Source organism: Haplochromis burtoni, unplaced genomic scaffold, assembly GCF_018398535.1.
Source record: "Haplochromis burtoni strain Fernald_Lab_line unplaced genomic scaffold, NCSU_Asbu1 Contig_296, whole genome shotgun sequence".
NCBI classification, from domain to species: Eukaryota; Metazoa; Chordata; class Actinopteri; order Cichliformes; family Cichlidae; genus Haplochromis; species Haplochromis burtoni.
The window spans coordinates 732490-754738 of NW_024582657.1; the positions used below are offsets into that span (position 1 = coordinate 732490).

General features: G+C 37.4%; 1 protein-coding gene across 1 annotated transcript; it reads left to right on the forward strand.

The window, feature by feature from the left end:
• Window positions 1-1397: 1397 nt before the first annotated feature.
• Window positions 1398-21981, forward strand: abcc2 (ATP-binding cassette, sub-family C (CFTR/MRP), member 2). The gene is made up of 32 exons (XM_042228017.1): window positions 1398-1942; window positions 2968-3144; window positions 3683-3823; window positions 3902-4039; window positions 4222-4344; window positions 4655-4710; window positions 4796-5051; window positions 5198-5385; window positions 5703-5880; window positions 6357-6611; window positions 7888-7953; window positions 8112-8249; window positions 8333-8479; window positions 8559-8643; window positions 8761-8827; window positions 9147-9273; window positions 9889-10065; window positions 11096-11263; window positions 12736-12919; window positions 13144-13279; window positions 13421-13523; window positions 13609-13828; window positions 16687-16841; window positions 17773-17928; window positions 18011-18210; window positions 18326-18452; window positions 18569-18670; window positions 19651-19794; window positions 20665-20823; window positions 20914-21080; window positions 21337-21531; window positions 21639-21981. The coding sequence occupies exons 1-32, from the start codon at window positions 1898-1900 to the stop codon at window positions 21766-21768; spliced, it is 4710 nt and encodes a 1569-aa protein (XP_042083951.1). The 5' UTR covers window positions 1398-1897; the 3' UTR covers window positions 21769-21981.
• The last annotated feature ends 268 nt before the right edge of the window (window positions 21982-22249 follow it).

A 22249-nucleotide genomic window follows, 5' to 3' on the forward strand; every position in this document is an offset into this window, starting at 1 on the left:
TTTTGATAATAGTTTAGTCTACGTGTCAGTAGAAAGGAAAGCTAATCTGAGTTTTGATGACAGATAAAACAATCATATGTGTGTGTATATATGTACATATATAAGTGGAACCAGAAAAGTTTTTAAAGTCAGAGAAGAGGTTTTTTTTATTCAAATATTCATCTACATCTCTGAGTTTTACTTTTATCATATTTAAAATCTGCTACAGTCAGCTTTACCATTTCTCTGAAAAAGCTGCATCTTTTTTTCCTGCTGTGAGTGTCCTACCCTTTGTACAGATATCTTAAAATCAAGTCCTTGTCAATGTAATTGGATAAACACTGGATAACGACATGCATGAGTTGTTTTCACGTGTAACATAGCTGTCCTTGATGCTTTACACCCAATGAGTCATGTGATGTTACCAGACATTTTAATAATTAACCAGTTTTAGGACCATTGCAATCAGTAAAAGACTCACACACACTTGCGTGTTGTCACGCGCTTTAATAACCTCCCTGCTTAACGTGCTTTCCCTGTGTCATGCTGATTCTTCATTTAACTGCAACTACAATTTAGGAAGTCTCTATTGAAAAATTCACTGATAATCTTGTTTACCAAGTTGTTTATTGGTCTGCCATTAGTTGCGAGCATGGTTAGGAGTATGTACAGAGGTGAAGTTCAAAGGTGATTTTGTGCTTTCTCTTGCTGTTTTGGGAAGTGTCTGAGGTTTGCATAACACATAACTTCTATTGGTTTGTCAAAACCTATTGATTATTCTTAATCTTAAGTAGTTTCATTTTTATCCTCCTGTGTAGACAGACTCACTCTTATTAGCAGCGATGATTTTTTCATTTTATGGGTGATTGAGTCTCTGGTGCCTAGAAAAAATTCTCCTACAAAAATAGTCCATCAACACAACTGACAGCAGCACAAAAGCTTTTTTTTGTTAAGCTGTAAAAGCTTGATTGCTCCTCCAGAGACGCTCTCAACCTTTAGTTAAATTTCTGCAGAGCGCAGACAATGAAAATTAATCTATACTCAATCTTACATTGCTCTTTGGTTTTTGGAGCATGCACCCTGATCAGAATGGGACACAAAAAACAGCAAACGAGAAAGAAACGGCTTCACTAGTTAGCAGTTTGTCAGCCTGCAGCTTGTTTACAGTTCAGCAGCTTCAACCTTCAGCAGCCTCATTCAAATGCATGACTACCCAAATCTAATCAAATTGATTTTGATCCGATTGAATCTGACTTTTGTTCCACAAATGAGTCTCGGTTCAGAAGACGGTGAAGACGTGCTGAGGAGAAGTGGAAACATAACAGGAAAAGGGGTCTAATGAGACCACTCCCTCCCTTTCCTGAAACACATGCCCTTTGGTGGGCTGTCCCCCAACACTGCAAAAACTGCATGGTAAGACTTATGCAAGGCCTTCTCTTTTGTGAGAAACCCATCTGCACGACATGTTGAACTTTAAACACGTGAGTGTGGAGGAGTGTCTTTGTGCTGGTGCAAAGCTCGATGCTCAATGACTTTGCTAAATCTGTTGGATGTTCTCAGTGGCTCATTAGGAGAGCTGTAGTAGACTTTTTGAAGACACTGTTATCCAACTAAAGAACATCTGCCGAAAAAGAAAGAAATCAGCATTCGGGACATGACTATCAGTTCTTCTATTCTTTACACCAATCCAGTATAAGTGTCTTTTCTCTGCAGAGGGAATAAGCAACTTTTTCTTTCAGCTTAAAAGCCTCATGGATCAAAGTCCTTCACAGCCACATCCTGTAATTGTCAGTGGAGTGTGGGCGGACAGAGGAGAAAGCAGCAGTATTTGAGTCAAACGCGGCAGTAGCGGAGCAGAGGGTGAGAGGCGTCGGGTTGTCCGATCAGCTGAGGTCGACTGAAGCCATCACTGTAAAGCATGTGTGCGGCAGCTCTGGAGGAGTACTGTGGGTCCATTTTTTGGGTGAGTTTAACAAACAGAAATAACTAAGAAGTAAAAAAGTAACTTTGAAGAATTGAGGAAAACTTGAAGAATTTAGGTAAATTGATTCACTGTGGCCTCCAGTGTTTTTAGCCTCTTGAGATTGAAAAACACTCAATAAGCTGATGCAAACACATATGTTTAGTAACCTACAAAGTAAATTGTCTGGAAAATAAGTTGAGAATTGCAAAAGATAGACACAATATCTTAAAACATCATGCCAGAAACCCGCTGATGTCATAGTGTAGCCAGATGTTTGAAGTCCTTTCTGTGCTTCTTTCTATGCTACTGTATGACAAGAGAGAAAATCTAACCTATTCGAGACAGATTAAAAGGCAGCATACATTGAAGACTTTGTCAGAAAGATTACACAATAATGAACAGCTGTTCATTGTTATCATTATAGAAGGTCGTGCTTCCTATTTTTCATAGGAAGCATGAAGTGGATTTTCCAAGAATACAGAAAAATAGATGATTAAGTTTTATACAGAATTTTATCATAAGCAGCATCAGTATTTCCTCCCCTTTACACATAGTAAATATGTGACAGGCCAGTAATCACTAGGACATGACGTAACCTGTGACTCGGCCACAGCTTTAATTCTGTGTTATTATAGATTTTTAAATAAAAACACTTGTTAAAGTACATTCAGATATGTGTCGCTTCAGTCACATGATGTTTGCTTCAATACAGTAATACATTAGCCATTAAAAGAGTTATGTATCGCTGTTAGCCACCTTCAAAAAGAAAACACAAAATGGTAAGGATTGCTGCTTTTTTCACATAAGCTACCATGTTATACTTCTAGTTTGAACTGTTTGGTCTGACGATAGTTAAACTTCGAACCATTTCTAGACTTTTTCAAAAATAATTTTACACATTAAACATTTTAATCTGTGATAAACGGAGTCTGTGCCTGTGATTTAATATTGGTGGGAGATTGATGAGATTTGCCAGCAGGATTTTGTGATGCATGTGTGTTTGTGTGTGTGCATGTGCCCTTCAGAATGCTTCATATCTGGAGCGACCAGACCCAGACCTCCCAGTATGTGTGGAACAGACAGTTCTTGTCTGGATACCTCTGGGCTTCCTGTGGCTCTTTGCCCCGTGGCACCTGGTGCCTCTCTTTAGAAGGCCAAAAGTAAACACAAAGCACCTGTCCAAGCTTTACATCTGCAAACAGGTAAGAAATACTCTCTGATAAAGACATTCCATCAAAAACACAAATGCTTAATTTTATAACTCAGCTGCCTGTTTTTTGGTTTCAAATGTTTACACCACGCATCTGCAATCTGGACCTTAACATGGAAAAATTGTCTTTTCTGTCGACATTTTAAACACTTTTTTTCAGAATGTGAATGTAAGATAAGGTTCAGCAGTTAAAGTTTGTACATCATTTTGTACAAAGACATGCAAGGAAAATTCTCCTATAAGGTTTGTGAATTTATTATAAATGCATGTACTGTGTATGTGCTGTTCTTTCGTGGAAAGGCCAAGAGATCCACACCAGAAGAACAAAGAGATGTGTCATTCCTGCACTCTGTAATTTCAGCAGAAAGGCAGGCATCTGTTATCAGTTCTCCAAAACCTTGAAGGGAAGAACTCAGTTTGTTTTCCCATGAAAACATAAAAACACAGTACTGGTTAAAATCTATGAAAAGGCATTTTTAATAAAATAACATGATTTATTCTCCTGTCTGGTCTGTGTTTTCTTTCCTTAGCTTGTGGTGTCTCTGTTGTTCCTGACGGCCATAGCACACCTGGGAGTCACACTAGGAGAAGATTTTGGTCCAAACAGTGACCAATCTTCAAAAAATGCTGCTGCATACTACGCAAATCCAGTTTTATTTGCAGTCACATGGGTAAATAGAGCAACCTTTATTTATTTATTTAAATTTGAAAGGATTTGTTTTTATGTTCTGATGTGTCTTCTTTGTTAGATCCTTGTCCTGCTTTGCCATGAAGGATTAAGATGGGAAGGAGCAATAGACTCTGCCTCTATTTTCCTCTTCTGGTTGCTCCTTGTAGTGTGTGACATCTTTCCTTTCCAGACCCTCCTACGAGAGGCTCTCAGACTGGTATGAGTGAAGACATGTAATCAAGTTGGATTAAAGTAGAAGACAAATAGTAGATTTACTCAGACATGGTGCAATAACTTGATATGATTGACTTTTAGCTCTCCATGTGTTGCATAACACACCATTTTCATTTTTCTTCGGGATCCTTTAAAGTTTTTCTTTCTCTCATTTTTGGCAATTAGGGCGAGGTCCGTGATGTCCCACGTTTCAGCCTTTTCTACATTTCTTTTGGGCTTGAACTGATTTCATTAGTTCTTTCTACTGTGGCTGATATCCCCCCAGAAGCTAAAGACTTTATAAAAAAGGTACCCTTTATTTGTTGTTCATTTTTGTTTGTTTGTTTTCAGAGGATTAAGTTCATAAGCATATATTAACGTCCTAAGACCTGAACTCTTTCATGGCACACATTTTCAGTTGTTCTTTGCTATTTGGGCTGATTGGGACCTGATGAATGTAAAAACAAAGAATTACCATATTTTTTTTACTTGGTTTCTGAGAGCAAAATTTAGTATTTTGGTCTAGACAACCCAAAATGTGATGTCCACATATGTGGAAGCCAGGCCCTAGGAGGTTAAATATGATATGATATGATATTGCACTTTTTTTTATCCACAGAATCCTGAAGCAGGTGCAGCATTTTTGAGCAGAATAACATTCAACTGGTTAAACAGGTAACATTAAGGTCACTATAGTCGGAATCTTAACAAGCACCTACATATGTGCTCCATGTCTTCAAAGTTCTCATTGTTTTTACAGTATGGTCTTAAAAGGCTACAAACAACCTCTGGTTCAGGAGGACATGTGGGATCTGAATGAGAGTGATAGCACTGCTTTCATCAATGAGCGTTTCCAGCATTTCATGAAGCCTGAGTTGGATGCAGCTAGGGTCCGCTTCCAGAACAAGATGAAAAAGAAATCAGCTAAAACCAGAGACAGTGCCCAGGAAGACCCACAGCAAAATGGGCTTTCCAGTGGTCTGGGGAAAGGAGTCAGTCAGGATGTACTAATGATGGTGAGAGCATTCAAACACTTCCACACACATGTACACTATATTGAGCTACAGTCCAAACACATTTCATTAACACCACTAATCAACATCACTATGTTTTTTTTCTGAATAAATCTCATCAACTGTGCTTAAACAATCTGTTCCTTTAGGAGGAAAGGGGGAAGAAGGAAGATGAAAAGAAGAAAAAGAAAAAGGACAAAAAGAAGGAGGAAGAGAACTATCCCAATTCATGGCTCATTGCCACCCTTTACAAGACCTTTAAATGGATTCTGATTGAATCTGCCTTCTTCAAACTTGTGCAAGATGTGCTAACCTTTGTCAGTCCTCAGCTCCTTAAGTGAGTAAAGTATTGCAAAATATTACAGAATCAAAAGTACAGAAACACATAAGAACAGTGTTGCTTCTGTTGCCCATGTAAACATTTTTAAAAATCCATTTAGCTGTCCTTGAAGGTTTTTAAAATCAACATTGTCAAAGCCTTTGGGTTAACTATTCACTATTTATTGATCAGTTTAAACAACTGATAACAGGAGTGCCTGAATGGAAAGAGAAAATTGCTAAATAAGTGTTAAAAAGGAAGCAGGAAAGAAGTGAAGGACACATAGTAGAAAATGTTGAGATGCTATATCCATACGTTTTCTTTTTTTCCCCTAGATTGATGATCTCGTTCACTCAGGACAAATCCAGATATGCCTGGGAGGGCTATTTGTATGCAGTGTTGCTGATGGTGGTGGCTCTGCTGCAGTCTCTGACCCTGCAACAGTATTTCCAGCGCTGCTTTGTGTTGGGCATGAGGGTTCGCACTGCACTTATGGCTGCTGTGTACAAAAAGGTAAAACAAACGGGATTGATAGAATGACTTTTGTTTGACTTTGGTGTAAAAAAAAAATCAAAGACTACGTAATATAAATTACTTTAACATATCAGAAGTCATAAATTACCAGTCATTGCTTTCTGCTTAAGTTAATTGTCAGATGCTTTAGTTAAAAATCGCTTTCATCAGCACGAGTACATACTTATCACTTACAGGATAAATCTGTCTGCTCTGCCAGTAATACTTTCACTAATGATCTGATTGATTAACTCTACGAGTTCAAAAATCATTTTTGGAAACAACCCTCACCTTAATTGTGACGAATTATGATGCAATTAGAATATATATTTAATATATATATTTATATTTTATTACATTTTTCTTGCAATTCTTATATACCAGGAAATGAAGAAAATACTCATTCTAACATTGCCAAAAACTTCATGTACCTGCCACTTTTTGGCTGATATGCTTTTTTTAATTCCTTTTCTAAGGCATTAGTGGTGTCCAATGACACTCGTAAGGAGTCTACAGTAGGGGAAATGGTGAACCTGATGTCAGCAGATGCCCAGCGCTTCAATGATGTGACCACCTTTATCCACCTGCTGTGGTCCTGCCCTCTGCAGATCATCATATCCATTGTTTTCCTGTGGCTGGAGTTAGGACCTTCTGTGTTGGCAGGACTGGGAGTCATGGTGTTAATGGTTCCAATCAATGGATTTCTGGCAACCAAGGCCAGAAAACTCCAGGTTAGCAGAGCTGCCAAATCATTTCTGTGTACAATCAATAGGTGTCTGAACACATTTTTCTAGGTTTGACTTTCAGGTTTAAGTCAAGAGGCTTAACAAAATTATTGCATGCATTACAAGAATCTTCTTTTCAGTCCCCATTTTTTTAGAGGCCCAAAGTATAGTAGTATCAAAATGATACTCCAATAAGCAGAGCTCATTGGAAGGAACTCAACATGATTCATTGATATATAGGATTTCATTAAGCTATTCAGCGATTAGAATCTGAGAGTCCATCACAGAAGAACGGAAACCCAGTGGTAATAGGAATTAGGGCAGGACCCACCGGGGTCTAGAAGCTGTTGGTAGAGATGAAGATGGAGGCTTGGATGGAACCCAAGTAATAGAGGTGTTGAAAGATGATTGGACTAGACCAGTGATGTCAGCAATGAGCTGGACAGTGTGAGAAAGTAGAAGTGATGTAAAGCTTTGATTAGCCACCAAACACCTGGGAAGCAGATAGACGTGTGACTAAAAATGTTCCTTAATAAACTTCCATATGAACTTCATTTGTTTTTCCTTGGGTAGGAAAAAAACGTCACTTAGAGTCTACCGTTAAGAGGGTTTACAAAAAACGGCAAATCAAATGAAGAAGTAGAGAAACAGAAATCAGCCAAACATGATGGAGACAATGGCATAGGCATGCATAGCTGCCAGTGGGACTGGATTGCTACTGTTTATCGATGATGTGACTGGTCATGAAAGTAGCGTGATGAACTGTTAGGTATACAGGGCTATTCTAAGTGCTAAATGCTCAGAAACCGAATGACTGACACTGGTTCAGTTCAAATGGGTAATAATCCAAAGCATATCAAGAATTTCTAAAGACAAAGTAATGGGATATTCTTCAGTGGCTGAGTTAGTCAACTGCTCTCAGCCCTATAGAACATGCTATTCACCTACTGAAGGCAGAAAGAGTCACAAACAGTGAGAAACTGAAGATGGCTCAGGCGTGGCCTGGCAGACAATCTCAAGGGCAGAAATAAAGCATTTGGTGATGTCCATGGGTTATAGACTTTAGCGTCCGTGGACTAAAGAAATGATTGTCCATTAATTTAAAACAGTCCTTATATTTGGAATTGTGTTTACTTTGAGTTACAATAAATATCAATGGCTTTAATTTCCAAACACTTAATGATTAATTTGTTTAATGTTTTAATCAAGGCTGAAAGTCTGCATTATTAATGTTAATTTTCTGTATTGCTTGTTTAAAGAGCTACATTGTGTCTCTTTTCAGGTAGAGAACATGAAGTTTAAAGATGAGAGAATGAAAATCATGAATGAACTTCTAAACGGGGTCAAGGTGAGCTCCCTTATTCAGTGTATCTATGGTGTATGTAGATGCCTTCCTTACATGTAAGGCTTTGATGCTTCATGAAACTGCATTCAGTAACTTGGACCATAAGTGCTTCCTTCTGCCTCACTGCCTCCTCCCTGTCTTTTTCTTTTGTCTCCCACCAGATTCTGAAGCTGTATGCTTGGGAGCCATCCTTCCAGAAGCAGGTGGAAGACATTAGAGGGGAAGAACTAAAAGTCATGAAGAAGTTTGCCTACCTGACAGCCGTGTCTACCTTTATCTTCACCTCTGCTCCAGCTCTGGTGAGTTCTGTGAAGGGATGTCATTGTAGAGACTAGATTCCAATGGTAAACAACCTTTTTTCTTAAACTGTCTGTACTTGCAGGTTTCTCTGGCCACGTTTGCAGTATTTGTTAGTGTGAGCAGCGATAATGTGTTAACTGCTGAGAGAGCTTTTACTTCCATCTCTCTCTTCAACATCCTCCGAGCTCCTCTTGCCATGCTGCCCATGCTCATTGCTTCCATTGTACAAGTAAGTGAACAGAGCTACATCACACACATGTATCAAGCCTGTGATAGCATCAAACTTAACCTGTTCTTTGAATTTTCAGACAGCAGTGTCTAAGAAGCGCCTGGAGAAGTTTCTGGCAGGGGAAGACATCGACAGTGACATTGTGCGCCAAGACCCCAGTTTCAGTATGTTCACCATTAGAATTTGCACTTGTTCTACAGCTGAAGATTGAAGCTTAGTCACAGTTTTTATGTGTGCGGATCATCTGTTAAGCTCTGTCTTGGTCTGTGTTCATTTTTTAGATACTGCTGTGAGCGTATGTGATGGTTCCTTTGCTTGGGAAAAAGATGCAAAGCCTCTGCTGAAAGAGTATGTCTGTGTTGGTCATCAAAAAGTTACTAGTTAACTTAATTAACTGTGAGATGTTCAGGCACTTTTTAAAAGTTTTTCCTGTCTGGCTAAATTCAAACTCAGGATATGTTTAAAAGTTCACATAAATTTTCGTTTTCAACATATGAAAGATCATCTGTGTCCTAGTTTAAATTAAACGTAGGGTTTAAATGATTTGCAAATCACTGCGTGCTTTTTTTTATCCAAATGGTACACTATGTTCCACACATTTCTGAAACACAGTTGTATTTTTCCTACTGTTTTTACAGTAATGACCATATTTATTATGTGTGTCCAGTGTGAATTTGGACATTGAGCCTGGTCGGTTGGTTGCCGTAGTGGGAGCTGTTGGGTCAGGAAAGTCGTCTCTTATGTCAGCCCTCCTTGGAGAGATGCACAGTACCAAAGGTTTTATCAACATTAGGGTAATGGCTTTTTTTTCCCGTTTGTATCTGACAGTGTGCGTTAAAAAAAAAATCTTTTATTTCAATTATTTTCTTTAGTGTATCAAATGAAGAGCCTTTTCTTATTTCTCCTCAAAACTGATTTCATCGGGAGATTATTATTGTTTATTTAAAGTTTTTATTTGTTTTTTAAATGTAAAGAACATTATTCTTGATCAATGATTTTCTGGGTTTATTTGATGAGTAAAAGTATGGAATTGCCATAAACTGAAGTCAGTAAAGTCAACTGGAAACAGAATACAATAAAGAGCAAAAGACTTTATTGAAGAGAGCAAAGATATTTTAAAAAAAAGAACATACATTATTAAAATGTACAGACCCTAAGATTTCCATGAAACTTGTGTTCTAAACCATCAGTTCTTAGGATGTTTTTAAATCTTTAAAAGGTTGAGAAATGTAATAACAGTTCCTTGTATGTCTCCTTCTTACACAAGTATCTTTAGTTCAGGTATTATTTCCTCCTAGCCAGTGTAACATTTGTTCTGGATGAAAAACTGCACGAATGCCAAAATTTCTATGGCAAAATAAAAGGTTGGTTAGACATCAGCAAATGAGTTTCACTGTATTTCTTTCCAGGGTTCTCTTGCTTTTGTGCCACAGCAAGCCTGGATTCAAAATGCCACTTTGAAGGATAATATCTTGTTTGGATCTCCACATGAGGAAGAGAGGTTCAAAAAAGTTATACAGGCCTGTGCTCTTGCCCCAGACCTTGAGCTGCTGCCTGGAGGAGACCTCACTGAGATTGGAGAGAAGGTGAGTTGCACTTTGAATTATTCAAGTTTTAGGTTACACAAATATTTTTATCTTTATAAATGAAGGAAACGGCTTCCAGGGCCTAATCCGTGGATCGGCTTCCTCCGAGGCGTGGGCGTCTATCAGCAGAGAATGTACCTTCACCTATCAGCAGAGATTGTCCCTTAATCTGTAACACAGTCAAATATATTCTCAAGAAACATTCAAGCATGCCATTCAGCGTGTAAGTACGAGCTCAGGAGCAGCTTGGGAGAACAAGAAAACAGAGACTGCTTCAGGTTGTCTTCCCAAATCGACTCAACTTTATTCTCAAGTACAACAGTTTATATAGAGGGAAAAATTCATGAGTCAGCAGATTCTCAGGTTTAACCAGTACAGACCAAGATAAGGGAGCGTCTTCCTGCCCTTGGGTGAAGAAGCACCCTTTGTATAGTTTATCAGTTCAGCTACAATTATGATTATCTCAGCGACATATTTTCAAGGCACGAAATAAAGAGTTCTTTCATTAGTGAATTCTGAAACAAACCATTTGGCCTTCAACAGGCGTCTCCTAAGAGATTTAGAAACTAATGTAGCTGAGGGAGTGATCTCTGTGGTATTTCAACCTTGTACCAGCCTGTGATTCTCACACATCAATTCTTGGGTCAAAGAGAAAAATAACTAAAACAAAGGGGTCTTATTGAATGACAGGGTTTTCCTGTATAATGTCACTATAAAACAATATCCAGTAAATGCTCCCATGGTACTAAAATACCTAACAATAAAGATTATGTATATGGTTTTTATTGTTTGTAAAATATTTATTGGTGATATTTTCAGAAATAAAAAAAATCACATTTACAATGTAGATGTCTGAAAAACTCATGTATCAAATATGATGCACTTGGCATTACAGGGTTAATGCTATATTGAAATGTTGTTCTTGTGCTGAAGGAAAAGCTTCTTTGCATTTAAAAGAAGCTCTGTGTGGGTTTTTTTTAACCTATTTTTGCCTCTGCTTTTCTTTTCCCCTCCTTTCTTCTCTTCTCAGGGTATCAACCTCTCAGGGGGTCAGAAGCAACGTGTGAGTTTAGCCAGAGCGACCTACAGTCAGGCTGATATCTATCTATTAGATGACCCTTTGTCTGCCGTGGACTCTCACGTAGGAAAGCATCTCTTTGAAAAGGTTATTGGACCCAGTGGAATACTTAAAAACAAGGTTTGTGCTTGACTGCTTGTATTGTGATCAACATTAAGTATTTCACTTTAAAATAGCTATTATTTGGAAACCGGGCATGTAGTTTGTAATGGAAAAAACTTTTTAACCAAAAGTTGTTGTGTTCGTTCCTTTGGTTTGTTCCTATATAAAATTTTGTTTTGTAGGCTCACCAGTCAACTCTGTCTGTGAAGGTTCTCAGTCAACCAGGTCATCGTAGTCTAAGGAGCTTGGAAAGAAAAGTGTCTGGACTTCTTTCACCTCTCATCCAAGAAACTTCTCCAGGTTCATCCCAAAGACAAAACTCCAAAACACTGTAAAACTTAACAATGTGGTGTATGCTGTACAGTGTAGCGAGGAATGCCCAGACCTCTACATTGGAGAAACCAAACAGCCACTTCATAAACGCATGGCACAGCATAGAAGCGCCACCTCCACGGGACAAGACTCAGCAGTCCATCTGCATCTAAAGGACAAAGGTCACTCTTTTTAGGATGCCAATGTTCACATTTTGGACAGAGAGGACAGATGGTTTGAAAGAGGAGTGAAAGAAGCCATCTATGTCCACTGTGAACGGCCATCTTTGAACCAAGGCGGTGGTTTACGACACCAACTTTCTGCCTTCTATAATCCAGCTCTGAGACCCTTCCCAGATGCCTTAATGCCCACTCATATCCTGGGCCATTTGACCTCAGGAAATCACATGATAGGGTGGGGCGAGGTTTTACAGCCTGTTTATTCGAAACCTTGGCTGATAGTGACCTAAACCCGTTTTTATGCCTTGGCTCATGTGTTTAGGTAGAGGATCATCAAGGGGTCCTTTGTCCCACTTTGGAGGGAAACTCCCACAGGGCTTAAATCTGGGACTCTCCACCATTTGACCCTAGAACTGAAGAAGCTTCTCGGATGAGAGGTGAAACGTCTTCAAGCAACTTAAAGAAGTCCAGACGTTTTTCTTTCCAAGCTCCTTAGACTATGATAGAAAATATCACAAAAGTTTGATAACTTTTTAAATGATTTTAAATGATTAAACCAACTGTTGTGAATTCAATCTATGAACTGCAATTTGTTTTCTTTCAGTTTTAAAATGGTGTATTTGTGAATTTTCTTTTTACATATGCACTATTTTATAATTTTTCTAAAATACCATTTGATAAAAAAGTTTGGATGTTTTGTTAAATTTTTTAAAATATTGTTGGGTGTATATTTAATTCTTCTAATAATTGTCGAGTGAAACTAAACTTAAACTGATTCAACTGAATTTAGGTATATTTATTCTTATATTAATAACTATCTCATTCAACATATTTATTAATGCCTACTTTAAATTTAATTAATATGCTTTATTACTACTTCTGTGACACCTTCTTTATCTGATAGCCGATACAATACAGTACATATGAATATTTTTTATTTATTTGGCTTAAGTAATTTGTGATTTCAAACTTCAGTCTCATATATCTCTGACCATACAGACTCGTATCCTGGTGACTCATGGCATAAGCTTCCTGCCATACGTGGATGAAATAGTGGTTTTGGAGAATGGAGTCATTTCTGAAGTTGGATCCTATGAAAACCTTCGTGCCAGTGGAGGAGCTTTTTCTAAGTTTCTCGACACATATGCCACTGAGCAGAGCAATCAGAGAAATTCAGAAACGGGTGATTACAACCTTTTCTTAGTATATTAGGAATATGATCTGCACACATTGCTTGTTTTACAACCAAAATCTATGCTAAAATTATACATCACAAATATGAATTAATTAATTACATTTCTTTTCTCATCTTTTAAGGAGACTTTGTGTTGATGTTGTTCACATATTGACCCAAGTACCATAAATTACTGCCACATATGTAAAACACCATGTATATTGTTAATTTAGGTGAGGGCCAGGACGCAGAAGACTTTGAGCTCATCCCAGGTGGAGACGATGCCCAACCTGACGGTGCTTTGGAGGACACTGTATCACTTACACTTAAGCGAGAAAACAGCATCCGCCGCAGCCAGCGTAATGGCAGGTTCGAGCTTGTTAAAGTTGTAGATTAAACCAGGGAAACAGCTTGTCTCAAATAGCATCTATAGCAGAATGTGCAACACATATGGACAATATATAATAATTTAATCATGTTTTACCGGATCATTTTTCTCACCTTTTTTAGTGTCAGATTAAGAAGAAATACTTCTGTAAAAAAATCTGCAAATGCTGATGAACCAAAGAAAGGCCAGAAGCTTATAGAGAAGGAAACTATGGAAACAGGACAGGTAACACAATGTTTTTCTACAAATAGCACAAGATTACAACAAATGATTGCCTGTTTCCTGAGTGCCGTCTCGCGCTGATTTCCAGGTGAAGCTTGCAGTGTTCCTGCAGTACCTGCGAGCCATGGGCTGGGGATATTCTGCCATGGTTTTCGTGATTTACTTCATCCAGACCGCTGCTTTCATCGGTCAGAATTTGTGGTTGAGTGACTGGACCAGTGATTCTGTGGAGTACTACAACATGACATACCCTTCCTGGAAGAGGGACACAAGGGTGGGAGTGTTCGGAGCTCTTGGAGTGGCTCAGGGTAACTGAACACTGAATCCTTTTCTATTTGCAAATATTTTCATGTAAATTAAGTTCAAGGAACTGTATGTCTTGGAGAAAGAAAAATTCCCCACCGTAAAATTTGGGATCATTATTAAATTATTAAATCATTATTATCATGGTTTAGATACAACCTAAACATCCAGTTTTGTATATTTTTATATGTGCTATAGTTTTTATCAGGAGGTCATATTTAAGAACTAGATGGGTATAAATGAGTAAATTTGAGTAAATATTTTGAGAAATTTCTTTGCAGACTTACAGTGATCAAGAGTTTTTGGGGCCCATGCTGTCATGTGTCAGTCTGTGGCTGGCAGAGAGCGGACCCGAATTGCAGATACAGAGACAGGACTAATCTCTGAACAGTTTTATTACCGGGAACTCAGGGAGAAAAATACAAAACTACCAAAGCACAAGCTAAACGTGAATCAGACACTTACTGGTTACAAACAACCAGAGCATGCACATAGGGAAAGCTAGTTGATGTGACAAAGACCAGAGGGAGACTCAGACAATAAGTACACAGCAGGGAATCAAGGCTGAGAGGAATCTAAGTGACCAAAGACAGTAAGCAAAACTTAACATAGCGCAAAAGAGACAAGGGACCATTAAAATAAGACAGGAAATATTGCCTGACAGCAAAATATTATAAACTAAGAACATAAACAGGTATACACTATGACCTTGACAAAAACCTGTGAACTATACACAGACCAAACCAAAACACAGACAAGGATAGAAGATGAGATTGAGATAGTTACAGAACTAAGGACTAAGAATATAAATAACAAAACTTGGGAGCTCAAGGGAAATAAGATTAAACTCAAAAGAGAGAAAACAATAGGACAAGAACATAAAAACTTCACAAAACAGAAATAAAAATCAAAGCCAAAACCATCAAACTTAAAGCACATGGCCCAAAAATCTAGGATCCTAACACATGCGTAGACAGCCATATTAATTACTACTCTTTCTTTCTTGCTTGCGCATAGGTCTTCCTATCAGTCAAACATATAACATGTGACTTCTCACGGGAAGAAGTCCCGTGAGATGAACGAAGCTCAACCACTCAAATTTTGTTATATTTGATTTTCCCACATACTGATTCTTAATTCTTAAAAACCCATGTCAGTTAGCTTATCATCAGTCTATGGACAATGCAAAGCTTTCAGTAATGTAAGTAATAAGGCAATCGAATCATAGAGTATTAAAGCTGTGAGTCATTTGGGTATTCAACTTTAAATCCTGTGGTCTTGTTGCCCCTATCAAAGACCGTTTTCTTCCTACAGCCATGCTATGATCAGATCAAGTTGCCATGACAACTGTCCCCAGCTTCATTTCTTGATCTCCAATGGCTTCTTCTCAAGATATATGATATGTTATTAAGTGGGCTATACAGACCGTATGTCTGTTCATTTTCTCATTTAATAATCTAACTCATATAAAGGCTTCAACTTATCTCAGTAACTGTGATACACACAGAGGATGCCACACCTGAGATTCAGTTTCTCACTAACAGCTGTGTTATTTAAACAGAAAATAAAATAAACTAAATGTCCGGAGGCCTGGCTGAAAGAAACAAAGCTGTGGAAGCAACACAATGGGGCGAGAGACCTGGAATTTCCGTCTCTAAACTACTCATAGTATAAGAAACTAGAGGAAAATAGGAAAGATGCTAAAAAGCTGCTTGGGCTGGGCGAAGGATAGCAAGAGCCTTTTCCTCTAAATAGAAGCTCAGTGGCAGACGCATCTGAGAAAGTAGGAGTAAGTACATAAGTGAAAAAGGTGAGAGAAGAGCACAGAGGACGAGAGAAGAAAGAGGAAGCAAACACATGGGGACAGCACGTAACACATAATTTCTATAGCATGTTCTTGTTCTTTCTTTATTTGCACTTTAACAGTATTTTTTATACTGCTTAAAGATTTTCTTTCTGTTTGACTGGATATTAAAATAATAAAGAAACATTGTGTCCAGTCGATATGCAACTCATTTTATAACAATTTAAATAGTTAATCTGTTTCTCAATAACATCTTATGCTTATGCTTATCTTATACAATCGTATGCTTACCTTATGCTTGTAGATATACTTGGGTTTTTCCAGTAGACAGTTATTGGGATATTCTGGACTTAAAATATTATTCAATGATGTGTATAAAATTTGCAAATTGCAAATTGTGGTAGAACTTGAAGGCTTGCAGTTCTTCAAGTACTTAAATCATAAAATATCTCATTTCGAATTCAGTGATGTTAAAACCATAAAAGAAAAAGCTAAATTGATGTAGCCCTATTCAACATTTCAGAATAATGCTTGTGCTAACATGGGGCCTAATTTTAGGAACTTTAAGTATTTAGCTAACAGGTAATTAGTGTAAAGAGGGTTTAGAGTGGGTGTCTGTGAGTGTGTGTGTGTGTGTGTGTTTTTTTTTTTTTTGTTCAGAATAAAAGAGAACACAACTACAGTCATTATTCCCTGAATTATTAAATGCAGGGGTATATTTTCAGCACTTTCCTCAGCAGTAACTAGTGGATCGTGTTTTAAGATGTACAAAGGTAACTGTCTCTGCTTAAGACAGACAGACTCGGGTGTACATTGAAATTTTGTACCTCGTCATTTTATTTGTCCCTTTTTTACAAGCTAAACTTTCTCATTAGGAATATTTGATTTTTCAAACTTGGTCCAATCCAGTTAACTTTAGACAGTTAGAATTTGTACAAGTAATTGTTGCAAATGGCATAAAAAGCACACTTGAGTCTTATGTTTAATGTTCCATTCAAAGTGGATTTTTCTATGTGAAGAGTATAGAATAATTTAGAAACCCTCCTACCTTTACTGCAGGTCTCTTAGTGTTCCTCGGCACACTGCTCCTAGCAAATGCTTCTGTCGATGCATCTCGTATCCTGCATTCAAAACTGCTTAACAACATCCTGCGAGTTCCCATGGTTTTCTTTGACACCACACCTACTGGAAGAGTGGTCAACCGCTTTGCAAAGGTAGCATTTGTATTTCACTTTTTAATCATTCCTTTTCTAGATTTCATTATTTTCTCATCCTGTGGCTTTTATGTTTACAAGTACAAGATGCAATTATTTTTTAATTCCATTTTTCAAAATTAATAGTTCCTCAGTTCTGCTTAAACCTTTGCATACAGTCCTTCCCAAATGCCTCCTCAAGTATACACAAATGTACCCTGGTCTGTCTGGAATTGGTACAGGTGTTAGTAGAAACTAGAGTAATTATTTTAATGTATTCTGTAATGTATTCTGAGTAGCTTGAAAGCAGTGTCATGAGTCATAGTTCAGTTTATATAACAGGGTTTATATCTAACCCGTCTAACAAAAACCAAAGGTCTTGTGTTCTTATCTTGTTTTACCCACCCGCTATGATCGCCATGATGCAGCTCCAGTTGTAAAAACACTTTCATGCTGTGAAAACTTATTTTAAACTCTTTTACAAAACCTTTGCTTTTAGGACGTCATCCTCTCATCTAGCTCTAGAACCTTCTCTCTTCCAGTGTGCTGAGTAGTCTTTGACCAGTTTGATCTTACTATATTCTATTTATCAACAGAGGTGGCTCACCCACTGCATACTAAGAGCTAAATTCACAAAAAATTTAAGTAGCTTTTGATATATATTTATATACCAACTTTGCCTCAAATTTCAAAGTACACAAAAAAGTTGGTGGATAAACCATTAAAAAACCCCCACAAAAAACACCTCCTTTTATTAACATTTGCACCAAGTTCCTCATTTCAGCAGGTATTGTGTTTTGTTGTGTTATTTAACACTTTTTTTGCTTTTATTTATACTTATAATTTCACCATTTTTAATATTACTTTTGATCTTTTTACATGCACTTTATTGATAAAAATGTACTTGACTTGTGTTTTAATAAATACTAACTTTCCAACTATTATCCTAAAGGATATTTTTACTATAGATGAGGCCATTCCTAATTCCTTCCGCTCCTGGCTCCTCTGTTTTCTGGGTGTACTGGGGACGCTATTTGTCATCTGCCTGGCAACCCCTTTCTTTGCCATAGTCATCATTCCTTTGGCAGTGATCTACTTCTTTGTACAGGTAAGCCGAAAGAAGAAGAAGATTTGCCTAACTAACTAAGAATAGGAAACTAATGTTGTTTTGTCTTTCTTTCTACACCCAGCGCATTTATGTCGCCACTTCAAGACAGCTGCGGCGACTGGACTCGGTGTCTCGCTCACCGATATACTCTCACTTTGGTGAGACGGTGTCTGGCCTGTCAGTGATAAGAGCCTACAAGCATCAAGAAAGGTTTCTTAAACACAATGAAGTAACTATAGATGAAAACCTCAAAAGCGTCTACCCGTGGATTGTGTCTAACAGGTCAGATATTCAACGGTGTACCTGCAAACACAGAGAAGCACGTGATGTAAATTGCTCATAAAACTGACCCTAACATTTCACTGTTAGACATTTCACTCACTTGTTTACTCAACAGATGGCTGGCCATACGTCTGGAATTTGTTGGAAACCTGGTGGTGTTTTTTTCTGCTCTGTTTGCTGTCATTTCCAGAGATTCTATTGACAGTGGCCTGGTTGGCTTGTCTATATCATATGCCCTTAATGTGAGCCATTAAAACACTCATACCTTTATCATTATTTCATCACTGTTTATGTATTTGGTAATACTAAAATCCAGCAATAATGTAAACACTGACGTCTATTCTACACTGTTCTGCAGGTAACCCAGACCCTCAACTGGTTGGTTAGGATGACCTCAGAGCTGGAGACCAATATTGTAGCTGTGGAGAGAGTGAGTGAATACACTGAGCTTGAGAATGAGGTATGTAGAAGATTTTTAATGACAATTCTCTTTATTAGATGAAACTCTACTGTTATCTTAATAAGGCATGAATTTCAAGATTCCTTCAGGCTGTTAGTTGATTGTAAGCACCACAATGCAACTGGGATAAAAACATAATAATAATAATAATACAATTTAGTACAATATCGTACACGTACACTGGGCTTTAGCTGCTGATCTTGAGTAGTGACACATTGTTACCTTCGCCAAAGAGGTTATGTGTTTTTGTAGCATTTACATGCTTGCCGTTCTGTCTGTAAACATGACAGCTGGAAAGTTTTTGACTGAATTTTATTAGATGAACTTTGTTGTTTGAGTTTACAGTGGGATCATGTTAACAATCCACTCAAATATGGCTTACGGCCACCAGGGTCTTCAAGGACAACTCAATGATTTATTGGTTGAAAATGGACAAAAAGCCTTAGAATCTTTGGTGTCTATGGTCAACATATAATACTACCATATAAACACTACAGCTACTGCCATTGATTGTGCTGACAACATTTAGATATATAGGGAATGAATAATGGGGACTCTAAATATCAAGTTACTCTGGATCTCTTCTTCAAGGTCAAATAATGACAATCTTTTAATAGGTCAGACTTATATAACATGCCATATATATTTAAATAAACTATGTTAGAAATTTGACTTTGTTTGTATTGGCAACATTTGTTTTATTATGACATTCTTATGTACATTACAATAACAGGTTATAAGTGTTTAAATACGTAGCAATTCAAATACAACTATAATGTTGAAATTTTGTTGCTTAATGCATGTTTATGTAGGTTTTGATATTACTATAATATCTTTGTATGTATATGTGAGTGCTTCAATTTAAGAAAAGATATATTCTAGTGGTTATCTTAGCTAGTCTTGATAACGTCTGCATTATTATGCAGACGTTATCAAGACTAGCTAAGATTCATTTATTCTGTTTGTGTTTGTTGTTACAGGCTGACTGGGTAACTGACACTCGGCCCCCACAGCAGTGGCCAGAGGCAGGAAGAGTGAAATTTGAGAACTACAAAGTGCGTTACAGACCCGAATTGGATTTAGTGCTGCATGGAATCACTTGTGACATCGACAGCACTGAGAAGGTACGTGTTTGTGTGTGTGTGTATCTGAAAGAGAGACAAAGTGAAAGAGAGAGAGCATGCATGTATAAAGTTCATGCAGGATTTATTAATATGTTAATGATTTACAGAGTAACCTCGTAGATCAAATAGATCAAGATATAGAAAACAATATCTAATATGTTTTTCACACGAGATACAGATTCAAATACTATAAAAATTCTTGTTTTTTGCATGGAGGTTGCTTAAATTATAGCTTTGTTTTTTTCCTCTATCACTAGCTTCTAAAATAATAACGGTTTCTCAAGTGTAGCTTACAGATGGTAGACTTTAAGTTTATTTTTAGTTGAGTTTAGAAAAAAAATAATTTGTATATTAATGTAACTTTGTCCTATAAAGCACTGACATTCTGTACTTTAGTTTTTTTGATGTTTTACAGTCCAGTCTGTTAATTGTTTACTCAAAAAAAAAAAAAAGTCACAGAACAAACAGTAATGACAATAATTGATTTTAAACAAACAGTAAAAAATAATGTAAACTGTCAGCTTGTGTCTTTAGTTGTACATCACTCTATACTATAAACAACTGTGATATCCAAATATGTAACTAGCCTATCTTTAGGATAAAATGTCAAATGACATACTGATAATGTGAAATGAACACAATGTGAACACCCTGAATACAGTGAAGTCAAAGTACACATTAGAAAAGACAGTCTGTATTGCAACAACATATAAAAGAACAAGATATAGCTCCTTATGTTGTGGAATTATCTACAGTCAGCATTGTTTAATGCCTTTTCTTTACCTGTTGTGACAACAGTTTATGAAAACTTTTTTCAAATATGTGCCAGCTGTTATTTTGATCTTATGTGTTTTCTCTCACTGCATTCAGATCGGTATTGTCGGTCGCACAGGAGCTGGGAAATCAAGTCTTACCAACTGCCTGTTTAGAATTATTGAAGCTGCTGAAGGTTGCATCCGCATTGATGATGTAGATATCTCTAAAATAGGCCTGCATGACCTGAGAAACAGACTCACGATTATACCACAGGTATACACATCAATATAGACAATAACCTTGTCAAAGAATTAAGTATATTATTAAAAAAATACACTGACATTTTTAATCCCGTGTGCACAGGATCCCGTTTTGTTCTCGGGGTCACTGAGGATGAACCTGGATCCATTTGACAAGTTCAGCGATGAGGAGATTTGGAGAGCGCTGGAGCTCTCTCATCTAAAGAGCTATGTATCAGGGCTGCAGGAAGGGTTACAGCATGAAGTGGCAGAGGGAGGAGAAAACCTCAGGTGGGTAATAAAATTAACAATACGGCCTCTGTGGTCATTTGAAAATGATGATGACTTCAAACTCAAACCTAGGGAATGTTGGCACATAAGCTGCAAAATTCTTTAGATGTATACCTTTTCCACACTTCATTAGTCTAAACCTAATGCAATTTTCAAAAAAACATGCATGCATAAACTTTCATATACACATGAGTTCCTTGTGTGCTTTTTGCATAAACCCTCTTGAGATATCAATACTTTAATACAATCTTTCCAGTGTTGGGCAGAGGCAGCTGCTGTGTCTGGCTCGAGCTCTCCTGAGAAAGTCACGTATCCTAATTCTGGATGAAGCCACGGCAGCTGTTGACCTGGAGACAGACAACCTGATTCAGAACACCATCCGCAAAGAGTTCTCAGACTGCACAGTCCTTACCATCGCCCACCGCCTGCACAGTATCATGGACAGCTCTAGGTGAGTTATACCTTTTCCCTTAACATTTTTGGATGAAATTTTTGGAATACATGACAATGTTTTTTTCTCAGTGGGCTACTATTAAATCCTGTGCTTCTTTCCAACAGGGTAATGGTGCTTGATGCTGGAAAAGTAGTGGAATTTGATTCGCCGAGCAACCTGCTTGAAAAGGAAGGTCATTTCTACGCCATGGCAAAAGATGCTGGGATAACATTAGAAAGCAACACAAATTTATAATCTCTACTTATACTGTTTTTTTTAGGGAAGATTTACGGCCACAATTTTCTGTGTATGTGTTTTATTTGTAGGTCACATTGTGAAGACTGGATTTTACTTTTATGTAAAGAAACACTGACATATGTATTGTATTTATAGGGAAAAACATAGGGAAAACATATTGTATATGTAACACATTTTATGTGTGAAAAATAAAATTTATTTCTGAAATCATGCTTAACTGGTTTTAATTAAAAATAACACTCTTTTTTTGACACAATGTTATCAGTTTATGATTGTGCACTTATTTGTATTTTTATATGACAGCAACATGCAAACATCTTGCCTGTGTAAGATCAGGTTCCCACAAACATGTGTATATCCAGGAACTAAAAAAATCAAATAATGAAATCAATTAATACTGATCAGGCCTCTGCATCCATTTACATCCATCTGTTAAAACTGGCTTTGGAATGGATAAAACAGGCTAATATTAGGCTTC

Excerpts from the sequence above, each read along its gene's own strand:
- abcc2 (XM_042228017.1), top strand. The coding sequence starts at position 1,898 with ATGTGTGCGGCAGCTCTGGAGGAGTACTGTGGGTCCATTTTTTGG. Across the intron at positions 1,943-2,967 it reads ACTGTGGGTCCATTTTTTGG|AATGCTTCATATCTGGAGCG; the intron begins GTGAGTTTAACA and ends TGTGCCCTTCAG. Across the intron at positions 7,954-8,111 it reads AACTTCTAAACGGGGTCAAG|ATTCTGAAGCTGTATGCTTG; the intron begins GTGAGCTCCCTT and ends GTCTCCCACCAG.